General features: G+C 46.4%; 1 protein-coding gene across 1 annotated transcript in view; it reads right to left on the bottom strand.

Annotated features, from left to right (window-relative positions):
* Nucleotides 1–243: 243 nt before the first annotated feature.
* Nucleotides 244–13,162, bottom strand: part of pdzd7a (PDZ domain containing 7a) — a 153,004-nt gene continuing 140,085 nt past the window's right edge. The window contains exon 16 of the mRNA XM_072479557.1: nt 244–3,909. Coding sequence (XP_072335658.1) covers nt 3,766–3,909 — 144 coding nt within the window. The 3' untranslated portion in view covers nt 244–3,765. The remainder of the gene's footprint in view (nt 3,910–13,162) is intronic.

The following is a 13,162-nucleotide window of genomic DNA, read 5'->3' as shown; positions in this document are numbered from 1 at the left end:
ATTGACTTAAAAAAGGAACAAAGAGTTTCTGACAGTAAGTGATAAAATTAGTTATTAATAAAATTGATCTTGATCTCAATATATGACTACTGAGCACAGTTGCTCCACTCATAGCCAAGTGTCAGTCAAGTGAAACACAGATAATTAAAAGGCATTTTACATGCAAATGTTCCCCTTGCTTTACTCAGAAGATAGATAAGTGAAAGGATATAAATTACTGAATCACATCAAAACCACTCTGTATCAATGCCAATTTTTATTTCACAAAGAACCAATGGGGAATTAGATCACAATATTTGAGCTATTTTGTTTATTGGTAAAGAAAATAAGCTAATAAACAAACTTAAGGCACTTTTCTTTGTTACAGATTATCAAGGACTACAAACTGCACAGAGTTAATTTGTTGGATTTGATTGCATAGTTGCCATGTAACACAATGCAAATAAAATACATCTCCTTGGTTAAAAACTGGTTGCAAACAGATTCAGGAAATTGTGTGATTACATTTATAAATGTGATCTTAAAAACATGTGCAATAATACCCATTGCATAGAATGATTCTGGAATTTGATGATAATGTGTTGATGGCAGCATTGCATTACCAGCTTTCTTCAAAGATCTTTTTGAGTGTGTCAGGGCGGCACTTATATTTAATATGCAGTCCCATGAGAGCACCACTCAGAGACCCATTATGCTGTGCACTGCTGCCCTTTGTTTATGATGGTGCTGCTGCTCAAAATATCTTACCATTGAGAGATAAGTAGGACTGACAGCAGCTCATGGGTCCCATAAAAAATGTGAGTTTCTGATGCCATTATGTACCTGGAGGTCAAGCAGCTTAATACGAAAGAGCGCAGTTAATGACCGATGAACTGTACTTTGCTGTTGATAGCATGGGCGTAATGTAAAAGTGCCTAGGCTCCATCAAGCATTGTTTACTTAATGATATGAATTATATTCATGTATATAGTCTGACAAATGACCAATGACTGAAACATGTAAGTGGGAAATTCAGTATCTCCAATGCTTTCAATAAGGAATGATTCTGCGAGCTTTTACTGTGAACATTAGGAAAGGACGAAAAAAGTGCATTTGATTCAATTGAAAGAGTTTAAACTTTTCCTGATGCAGTTCAATTCAAGTTAAAAAATGCTAGTGCAGCATGCATGGAGTTTTACACACATGCAGTTGTGTTCTTAATAAAAAACATACAATGTCATTTACAATCAAATATGTACATATCTTTGAATATATTCAAGTATGCCATGATTACTTGGGGTTTGAATTGAGAAAGTCTGAATTATCACAAAAGATTCACTTAACTGTATTTTCAGTTGTGCACTCAAGTTGCCCCTGCACTCCGAAAATAAATTTGAGGGTGCGATGTTGGAGGGCTTCTTTAATTTATAATAGATGACATATCCTTATCTGTATTAATGCTAAAAATTGAAAGTAACCATTGAAATATTAAAAGCACACAGGTCAAATGACCTCATGACATAAGTTCTGTAACTTCCCCTAAATGTAAGTTATGACTTCCACAAGGATTTTTTTCTAACAGGCGGAATCCTTTCATTTTGACAGTATTGGATTACACCCCCCAACGTTTATGAAGGCAGGAGTCAAGAAAGATACAGTGAGTTGCAAACCCGCTGCCTTTTCACCTACACATGTCCTGTCCCCCTTATTAAGGTGGGCGCAAGTAAGGCATCGGACAACCTGTCTGTTCTTCGACCTATTGAGACCCTCAGGTGGACAATTAGCCGCCACTTAAGGGCTTCATTCTGCCTCGACTGGAGTTTTCAGTCTCCTGGGACAAGTGGAAGGATGGCAACCAGTCGGGCAGCTTTCACCTGCATGGGCTAAAGGCAGGTAGGAAGACAGGTACATCCTGTACCATCTGGAGCACCCACCCCGTCCCCTGCCAAGATGGTTTCCCTTGTCCCTTCCCCTCCAGGGGTTTCCCAGTTACGCCTGCCCAAGGTCCCCAGGCTTACATAAGTCTGGTATTGATCTTATCTTCTTCTCTGAGAATTGATTGTAGTCCCAGCAGTGGCAACTACTCTCTTCTGGTGCTGCTGGGACTACAGAGCTGCCATCTAATCAGATTGGCCAGCAGCTCTCCAAATGGGACATCCAGTCCCTGAGGGGCAGAGGTGTACTCTGACACTATTAAGGTCACTCCAAGTGTAATATCACTGCAAGGCAGCCAGGTTTCTGGTTGGCCTTCAAGGAGGTTGGTAATCCGTTTCCCTATGAGCCTCAAATTACTGAAATTCTTCTTCCATTCATGTTGGTGAAAAGCAGCATTGCTAAAAAATACTTTAGTTACATGATATCTCTGCAGTAAAGCAGCCTGCATAGTTCTAAGAGAAATATTAGCAACCAATTATGACTTCATCTAAATAGCCAACCATTCTTCTATGACCTGATTGAAGAATGCTTCACTCAGCATTCTTAAGAGGCTTGCAAGTTGAAATTTGTATTTCCACAACTATACCGTCATGTGCAACAATTGCCCAAAGAATGGAAACACCCAGCACATTTGTCATGTAGAATTCTTGTGGAAAAGAAGATATCCTAAATGGCAGACCAATGGTGCATCCAATCCATGTGACAAATATATTGGCAAACCACAACCTTCATCTTCCCACAACAGGCAGTTCATGGTCAACTTTTAAACATGTTGGCCAGAATTTTACGTTTCACCACCGGCAGCTTTTTAGGTGGGGAGCATGAATTTGAAGGAATGGGATTTCCTCTGGGTTCCTGCTCGCTCGGACCACGCAGCAATTTTATGCTGGGGTGGACAAGGCTTCAGATGGGAAATCTAGCCTTGCTCCATTTGAGGCCCTTAATCGGCCAATTATTTTCTGGAAGGAGGATTGCATAGAGAGTGCCCAAAAAACAATGGACTTAGATCTCAGACAGAAACCTCCACCAGAAACTCCTCCTAAAGCCAGGTGCTCCGCGTCTCTTAAGATCCAATTGTCTCTGGACAACCCCTTCCACCCCCAGCTTCTTCCCCTGAGACCCATGTTGCCCCCTTAGCGACCACCAGGCCTTCCATACCCTCCCTGCCTTGGGACCCCTTGGCCTCCGGTGCCCAGATTCAGTCTCAGGTGACCTCATGCAATTCCTCTTCAGTCCACTGCAGGGACTGGAGACCTGCCAGTCAATTGGATTAGCCAGCTGCTCTCTAAGGCAGGACTTTTTCCGAGTGAGGGACGTAGGTCCCGCCTGAAGCCACTTAATGCTGATTTGCGTGTGAAATGGTTGCAGGGCACTCGGAGTCGGCGGGGATGTGTTCCATGCAGACTCCTTGATGGCAAGATGTGAGGCCCCGCCATCTGAAAAATTCAAGCCTTGGTGCATTGTGATGGATGTTGGTGTTTAGCATTATACACCAGACCATCCAACTCACATTCTTGAGCTTGACACGGAAAATGACAATGAACACGTTTTCTACAAAAATGATTTATGGACCATCTGCTCAAGAAGGAACAGTGTAAGATTCTATTTTGGGAGTCATATGGATAGAGAGTAATGACCCATTCACTTATGAATAATATTGAACACAGTGTCCATCCACTATATGAAAGGTTTTGTAAATTGCTTTTAAAATCAATAGTAAGAGGTTTACAGATTTCAAAATAATTGACGTTCTGTTGAAAGACACTCATCATTCATTTAAAAATGTTTGTAATGTGTGGTCATCCTAAATTGTTTGCCAAAGATCCATTCTGGTCCTGACAGATTTAGTCTTCAGCTGCTCTTAGGTACCTTAACCCCGAATACCATTGGATCCAGAGATTTGTTACTGTATGATTGACGGATTATATCCACTGCTTGTTGATGTGTGACGTTTTGTAGGCTTTTTCCATCAACTGAAACCAATTCATAACCAGCCTGCACAAATGGAAGAAAACATTACAATTACTGGTCAATCTTCCTGATTCCCAATAAAACATCTGGAATAATCAAACATTTAGAGGAGGAAACCCTTCCACTGACGTATTAGCAAAGTAAATATATGTGCCGCCATTCTGATGTTATTTTTGAAGGGGTATTAATGGGGATTTTTCCGGTTCTGATGCTGCATTGGAAAGGCCAGAGATCAGGGAGCATTGCATTCACTGAGGTTCAACAGAGCTGACCCTGTCAGAGTTTCCAGGATTCTCTCTAATTACGTATGCATGGCAACCTCCAGTTCGGCCTAAGGGCAGGAGTTTGCCAAAGAGGAGAGGGTGGGAAATCACTGCTAATGATTGTCAACACAATCAAATACATTTTTTGGGTTCCTTCATTTGTTTTTTGAAGTCAGATACTGTTAGTTGCTGAGTTTCAGAGTGGTCACATAGATAAATCTTAGTTTCCTTTGTGTTCAAGAATGTTTTCACTTGCCCAGTTAGCAAATTAAATATTCCAGTGTATTCAGGATAGCAAATCTATCCTGGAATCCTCCTAGTCGTAATGCTGATTAATGCAGTATAACACTCCACTGGAACCTGCTTTATGTATTAACTAACAAACTAATTTATCAAATAATGATAGAGAAATAAACTATTAGCAACATCAAAACGTTCTTTACAGCAGGTGTCAAACTTCTATTTCCTCTTACTGTAAGAAAATAAGCAGTTAATACTTGTAATAAAACAATAGAGTAATCCATTTTCTTATATAATGAATAATTTCCCTCTAGTTAATCAATGTATTTGTCTTCACTAGTTTTCTTTTAAAGTTGTAGACAAATTGGTTGAATTGTAATGGAGCCTGCTGGAGCAGTCATGTTGACAGAGGTCCAGCAGAATCGGACTGGAGTTCCCGGGCGGGATTCTCCCATGCCGCGCCGTATGGGAGAATCACCGTTCGCGCCATTTTTTCCCGCAGTGCCGGTCCGGTGACGGCAGGCGATTCTCCGAGGAGCGGGGAATCGCCGCCATTTGCACTGGTGCGTTTGGCGCGGCGCGGGTCGCGGGCCGCCATCCGCGGCCGGGCCGCCGATTCTCCGGCCTTGATGGGCTGAGCGGCCCACGGAAACGGCAGAGTCCCGCCGCCGCCGTTCACACCAGCTCGCAGCCGGCGGGAACTCGGCGCGTAGGGTCGGGGGGCGGCCTGTGGGGCGGGGAAAAGCGCTCCTTCACCGGGGGGGGGCCTCCGATGGGGTCTGGCCTGCGATCGGGGTCCACCGATCGGCGGGCTGGCCTCTCCAGCCCCGGCCCTATTTTATTACGCGGCCGGCCACTGAACCCCCATGCCATGTTGTGTCGGGGCTGGCGTGTTGAGGAAGTCCCCCGCGCATTCGCGGGTTGGCGCGGCCCAACTGCGCAGGCGCGGTTTGGCACGGCGCCACTGCGCATGTGCGGGTTGGTGCGGCGCTCACTTGGTGCTGAGAAGGGAGGCTGGAGCGGTGTGAACCGCTCCAGCGCCATGCTGGAATCGGTAGTGCCCACGCCCGTTTCACGGCGTCGTGTTTTCACAACGGCGCAAACACTCTGCCTCCATTTCGGAGAATCCCGCCCCCCAGGTCTAATTTATCGTTGCAGAAAACTGTCCTGAATTTAGTTGGGGGTGGAATGCGGGAAGCTCCGGCATGAAAATCCCACCTGCTGGCAGTGGGATGTCAGTTCGGCTTATTAATGAACAACTTGAGAGTAATTATCCCTGAGCCTACTGGAATTTAATGATGGCTCAGGGATTTAGCAGGAAAATCACCCAGTAAACCATAATGCCTTGACTGGCAGACGGGAACTCATAACACTTTGAAGTCATCTCCCTGACTTGCGCCTGACAACCACCACCCCCCATTGCCTCGCTAGTATCCCCCTTTCCCGCAACCCCCATTCTGCCGCAAGCACCTGTCTCCAGGGATCCAACATCAATCCCTGCTGAAGACTTCAGTGCATTACCAGCAGCTGCCACCTCTTTCAGTGGTGCTGCTGGTACTGGAGAACAGCCAGCTTCTGAGGGGTGGAATTTACACCTCACTGGGGCCCTGATCGAATGGGAGGCCTGATACTGTCCACATAAATGCCTGATTGTAGTTAAATAGCACAAGGTTCCTTCTGCTTCTCCAAACAGGTGACAGTCACACAAATTGAATTCTGCCCAGTGCCTCAAACTCATTAATCATTGTGGGTTTAACTCCCACTTCAGGACAGTACTGAAGGAATGCTGCACTGTCAGAGGTGCCGACTTTGGATGAGATGTTAAATCAAGGCCTGGGGCTGGATTCTCCAGTGCCCCAGCCATATGTTTCTCGGCAGTGCGTTGTTCATTGGTGGCTGGATTCACTACTCCTGACACGTGTCAATGGGATTTCCCAGTGAGGCCACCCGGGTGGGGTGCACTGCCGGTGGGAACAGAGCAAGGTAGCAGGTAGGCTAGTTAACAGAAGTGAAGTCGGGGGGAAGCGCTGTGGAGAGAGAGGGGGGGATTTGGTTTTTGGGTTGTGCTGGTCTTTGTGGCTTGGGTGGGGATGTTGGGCCTGGTGGGGGTTGCATTTTTTATAACGGGGAAGAGTTGGCGATGTTGAAGGTGTTGTTGTGGAGTTGTTGGCTGGGGATGGGGTGGGGGGGGCAGGGGAGGGGGGCAGTGTCCATCTTGAGGGGACCTGGGAGGTTGACAGGACATCTATTAGAACGTGAATTATGGCTGATCAGGGTAGTGGGGGCAGGCTTGGGGTCCGCCAATCAGACTGGTCTCTTGGAACGTTAGGGGACACAATGTGCCGATCAAGAGGTCCCGTGTTTTCACCCACTTGAAGAGGAGTTTTTAAATTTTTCCAATGCAAGGGCAATTTAGCGTGGCCAATCCTCCTACCCTGCACATCTTTGGGTTGTGGGGGTGAGACCCACGCAGATACGGGGAGAATGTGCAAACTCCACACAGACAGTTTCATAGAATTTACAGTGCAGAAGGAGGCCATTCGGCCCATCGAGTCTGCACCGGCTCTTGGAAAGAGCACCCCACCCAAGGTCGACACCTCCACCCTATCCCCATAACCCAGTAACCCCACCCAACACTAAGGGCAATTTTGGACACTAAGGGCAATTTATCATGCCCAATCCACCTAACCTGCACATCTTTGGACTGTGGGAGGAAACCGGAGCACCCGGAGGAAACCCACGCACACACGGGGAGGATGTGCAGACTCCGCACAGCCAGTGACCCAAACCGGAATCGAACCTGGGACCCTGGAGCTGTGAAGCAATTGTGCTATCCACAATGCTACCGTGCTACCAATGCTAATGTTGGACAGTGACCTGGGGCCGGGATCGAACCTGTGTCCTCGGCGCCTCTGCGCGGCCACTTGAAGAGTTTGCAGGCAGTCATGGTGTTTATGCAAGAGACAAAGAGACATATCAGAGGGTTGCAGATCAGATGAGACTGAGGCAAGGTTGGGCGGGCAGGTGTTTCATTCAGGGTAAGATATGAATGTGAGGGGAGTTGTGGTGCTGATTAGTAAGAGGGTGGCATTTTTGGCTTGCAGGATAGTGAGTGATCCAGCATGTTATGGTGAGTGGGAGGCTGGAGGGTGCATCTTGGTGAACATCTATATCCTCAACTGCAGATTTGAATAATCCCTGGAATGAAGAGCTAGTCGTATGAGGAACGGTTGAGGACTCTGGGTCTGTACTCGTTGGTGTTTAGAAGGATGAGGGGGGATCTTATTGAAACTTACAGGGCACTGCGAGGCTTGGATAGAGTGGGTAGTGGAGAGGATGTTTCCACTTGTAGGAAAAACTAGAATCAGAGGGCACAATCTCAGACTAAAGGGACGATCCTTTAAAACAGAGATGAGGAGAAATTGCTTCAGCCAGGGGGTGGTGAATCTGTGGAACTCTTTGCTGCAGAAGGCTGTGGAGGCCAATTAACTGAGTGTCTTTAAGACAGAGATAGGTAGGTTCTTGATTAATAAGGGGATCAGGGGTTATGGGGAAAAGGCAGGAGAATGGGGATGAGAAAAATATCAGCCATGATTGAATCGATGCAGACTTGATGGGCCGAGTGGCCTAATTCTGCTCCTATGTTTCATGGTCATCTGAAGAGGGTGCTGGCAAATGTTGCAGAGTTTGATACACACAGTTTGATTATGGGGGCGGGGGAGGATTTTAATACTATTCTTGATCCTAGGCTGGATTGGTTGTGTCCCAAGTCCTTGCAGGTGTCGGTGATGGTGAGAGAATTGTTGAGGTTTATGGAGCGGATGGGGGGTGTGGATCCGTGGCAATTAGGTAGGCTGAGGGCAAAGGAATTTTCATTCTTTTCTCATGTACATCGGGTGTATTCCCGGAATGACATTTTGTCAGATACTTGGGGGACCCTGAGGAGGGGCTGTTGAAGGAGGGGAAGAAGCTCCTGATGGAGTTCAAGCTTATGGGGAAGGTGGGTTTTGGCGGAGGTAGTTGGGAAGGATGATAGTGTTGTATCTTGTACATCTGTGTGTGGAGAAGGAAGGTTCCCAGCGGCCGCAGTGGAGGCTGGATGTGGGGTTATTGGCTGATAAGGAGATTTGTGGAAAGATAGGTGTGGCTATATGCACTTGTGTAGAGCTTAATAAAAGTAAGGAGGTCTTTGCCGCGGTGTTGTGGGAGGCGCCAAAGATGGTAATTAGGGAGGGGAGTTTATTTTCATCCGGGCACATAGGGATAAGGTGGAACAGTTGGAAATGCAGAGATTGGTGGAGGCCATTCAGACAGTGGATCGGAAATACTTCTCAGCTCCCGAGGAGGGGTTGCTGAAGGAGAGAAGAAGCTTTAGATGGAGTTCGAGTTTATGTCTATAGGGAAGGGGTGTGGCAATTGAGTTGAGCTTGGGGGGGGGGGGGGGGGGGGGGGGGTGCTGTACGAGCATGGGAAGAAAGCCAGCAGGTTGCTTCCGCACCATTTGAGGCGGCAGCGAGGGAGATTGGGCGGATGAAGGATTTGGGGTGGTCACTGAGTCAGGAAAGGTGAATGGAGTATTTGAGGCCTTCTACCAGAGGCTGTACAGGTCAGAGCTCCTGGTGGGTGGGGGACTTGGGCAAGAGGCAGTTATTGGATGGCCTGGTCTTTCCAGTGGTGAGGAGGGAAGTTGTAAGGGTTGGGAGTCCGATTGGGCTGAAGGAAGTGATAGGATGCATGGGATCAATGCAGTCTGGGAAGGCCCTGTGTCTGGATGGGGTCCCAGCGGAATTCTATGAAACCATTTGTTACATAATTGGGACCCCTTTTAGTGGAGATGTTTAATGAGTCGGGTTGGCAAGGGGAAAGCTTCTATCCACATTGGCACAGGCATCAATTTCACTTATTTTGAAGAAGGATAAGGGCCCAGAGGAGTGTGGATCATATCGTCCGATTTCATGGTTGAATGTGGATGAAAATGTTGGCTAAAATGCTGGCGACATGCATGGATGGTTGTGTGCCGGGGATGATACATGAGGACCAAACGGGGTTCGTGAAGGGGTAGCAGTTGTTGACTAACATTAGGAGGCTGTTAAATGTGATTATGATAAGGGCAGCACGGTGGCACAGTGGTTAGCACAGCTGCCTTATGGTGCCGAGGTCCCAGGTTTGATCCCGGCTCTGGGTCACTGTCCGTGTGGAGTTTGCACATTCTCCCCGTGTTTGCATGGGTTTCGCTCCCACAACCCAAAGGTGTGCAGGGTAGGTGGATTGGCCACGCTAAATTGCCCCTTAATTGGGAAAAAATGAATTGCGTACTCTAAATTTTTTTTAAAAATGTGATTATGATGCCCTCAGGAAACGGAGGTGATAGTATCTATAGGACTCAGAGAAGGTGTTTGACCGAGTTGAGTGGAATTATTTGTTGTAGGTGTTGGGACAGTTTGGATTTGGAAAAGAATGTGTGGATTGGATTAGGTCGTTGTACAGGGATCCCAAGGGAAATGTTTGCACAAATAATATTAGCTCAGGGTATTTCCGTCTACACTGGGTAACGAGGCAGGGATGTCCATTGTCTCCTTTGCGTTTGCATTGGCGATCGAGCCTTTGGCGATGGCGCTTAGGGCTGCAGGGGATAATTGAGAGGGGGGGGGGGGGGGGGAGAGATGGAGCACCGGGTCTCCCTGTTTGTGGATGACCTGTTGTGTGTCATGGATCCAGTGGAGAGTATTGATAGGATTATGGGGGTATTGATGGAGTTTGGGTCATTTTCAGGGTATAAGTTCAATGTAGGGAAGAACGAGATGTTCCCGGTCAATGTTTGGATGCAGGGGAAGGGCTTGGAGAAGTTGCTGTTTTGGCCGGTCAAGTCGAGTTTTTGATATTTGGGTACATGGGTGGTGCATAGTTGGGCCCAATTGCAGAAGTTGAATTTGGCAAACTTGGTGGTGGGGTGAAGGAGGATTTTAAGAGGTGGGGTGTTCTTTTGCCTTGACTGGCTGGGAGGGTTCAGACATTAAAGATAACGGTTTTGCCGAAGTTCTTGTTCATTGTTCAGAATCACCCGATTTTTTTGCCCAGGTCATGCTTTGGAAGGATGAATAGGTTAATTTTGGAGTTTGTATGGCGGATAGGTACTCCGAATTAGAGGGTGTTTTTGGAAAGTGACAGGAAGTGAGGGGGGTTGACGCTGCCAAGCTTGTTAAATTATTACTGGGTGACGAATGTTGAAAAGAATCAGGAAGTGGGCTGTGAAGGAGAAGTCGGTGTGGGGGCGGATGGAGGAGCCCTCGTGTAGAGGGGTGAGCTTGAGGGCACTGTTACTGGCAACCCTTCCATTTTTGCCGGCTAGGTACTTCATGAGCCCAGTGGTGGTTTCATAATTCAGAGTGTGGAATCAGTATGGGTGCCGATCTGTGGCAATCATAGATTTATCCTGGCAGGGTTAGATTCTCCATTCAGGGTGTGGGAGCGGGTGGGGATAGAGTGTGTTAGGGACCTGCTTGTGGGGGGTAGGTTTGAGGAGTTGGGAGAGTTGGAGGAGGAGTTCCAGTTGCCGAGAGGTAATGGGATTTTGTACTTGCAAGTCAGGGATTTTGTGAGGAAGAAGTTGGCCATGTTTCCAAGGTTGCCATCCCCGGCGTTGCATCAAAAAGATTCTGTCTGGGGACGAGATAGGTGAGATTAAGATATCCAACGGGGAATTGATGGAAAGGGAGAGGTCCTCGGTGGAGGATATAAAGCAGAAGTGGGAGGAAGAGCTGTGGGGGTGTATTTGAGGTGGGGTTATGGGGTGAGGCCCTGCGGACAGTGCTCGGGGAGTAGAGGACAGATGATGGGCAATGCTCAAGGGGTTTGGCGAATCATACTCACATGTTCTGGGCCGGCCCGAAGTTGGAGGAGTTCTGGAAGTCCAAGATTTTGGAGGATGAGGGTGAGGGTATGTCAAAGATTTTGGGGGTGAGGGTGGCTCCAAGCCCGTGGGTAGTGATATTTGCAGTGTCGGAGATCCAGGAGTGCAGGTGGGGAGAGAGGCTGACATGTTGGCCCTTGCCTCCCTGATAGCCCAGATCTTGTTAGGGGGGAGGAGTCCATAGCCACCTGAGGTGGTAGGTTGGGTGAGTGACCTGGCAGAATTCCTACAACTGGAAAAGGTAAAATTTGCCATTAGGTAATCAGATGAGGGATTCTTTCCAAGGCGGGGGTTGTTCATCATTTTTTTAATAAGTGGCAAATGTAGTTGGTGGGGAAGGGGGATTGGGTGGTTTTACTCTGTTGTGTGTTATTTTTGTGGATTTTTTATCATAATTGGAAAGTGGATCGGGTTGGGACATGGAGGGGTTTTGTATTGGGACTATGGTTTGTGGATGATGAATAATTGTGTTCTGTAAATAATTTGAAAATGCCTTGAATAAAAATCTTGAAAAAAAAACCCTGAAGGTATCGGACAATTATATGTGTTCCAGGACATACTCGGTTGCAGTATAAGCAGCCCCACTGCAGCAAAAAAAGAGACTTGCATTCATTTGGAAGAAGAGCTCTACCATGACCTCAGGTGAGGTTGAAACCTGGAGCACAAAAGTATATGAGAGTGAAATGGAGAGAAAGAGGGAAGGCTGCTATACAGTTCTCTCCCTTCTATGGGAAACATAGATCTTTCCTATTGCTATCCCAGGGAATTTGGCCAAGATTCAACAGGAAGAATCACCCAAGCCCATGTAGTAGTTAGGAAAGAGACAATCACCATTGATCATAGCTGCACTGCAGCACCGCTGCCATTTCCAACATTTCCTGCCATTTCCTGCTGGGCATAATATCACCGGTAGATATTTTGCAGGGAGATTGCAAGAAATAGCCACGTCAGAGAACTAGGTCGGAATCATGGTGGAGGTAGGATGGAGGCTGGAAGTCCTGCCTGAACCAAAGAGGTGATGGTAAAGGAAAACTTAGTCCTCAGATCTAGGCTCAAACATTGAAAAAATAAACAACTGCCGTTGGTAGAGGAACAGAGAAAGAAAACGAAGGAAGAAAATTGGTTTTAAAAAATAAAAATAAAACTTCTTACAAACATAGTGAGTGATTACTACTTCATGTCCCTCCTGGGAGAGGCAGCCAATTTTCCTGAAAAAGTACATTGCTCTGGAAAACCCAACTAAAATGACTATAATCTACACTGCACATTTTCTTACCATGGGCATTTACCATGATGTACTGTTTCTCACAACAGGCAATGCTGCTTAATTTAGGAAAAAGCTCAGAGTATTTTAAAGCAGAGTAGAGCATTGATACTTATTTCTTTAAATTGTTGGTACTTGTTAACACTGTATCTTCGAAGGCAGAATGAATTATGCCAGAGAAAATGAGATTTTCTGCACAGCAACTTGTAATCCATTAAATGTGCAATGAAAAACACAAGGGTTGCAGAGCAAATCTCAATTTTTCATAATATTGCTCACAAATTGTCTGAAAACATGACCAACAAACATTCCATTTTTACATTGTCCTTAAATCAATCACAAGGCTTAACTTGGAACTTGGTTTCAGACCATTAATGCATGGCCATTTTTAAAGCAAAAGCAAATATAATTTCACTAATGCAATTTTAATTTGTTAGTGACTCAGTTTTCCTTGTGAAAATAAGGGACGGGGAACTGCATCAGTAAGCACAGTGACAGATGGGCTATACTGTACACTGCACTCTGATGCTGGTGGGTAAAGATGCCAATTTCCATAATTGCTTCTGATTCTGAAGTAAAAATATGTATCATGCAATGCTA

Source organism: Scyliorhinus torazame, chromosome 16 (genome assembly GCF_047496885.1).
Source record: "Scyliorhinus torazame isolate Kashiwa2021f chromosome 16, sScyTor2.1, whole genome shotgun sequence".
Taxonomy (NCBI): domain Eukaryota; kingdom Metazoa; phylum Chordata; class Chondrichthyes; order Carcharhiniformes; family Scyliorhinidae; genus Scyliorhinus; species Scyliorhinus torazame.
Note: the sequence above shows the minus strand (reverse complement) of the source record. Positions and strands in the feature narration are given on the sequence as shown.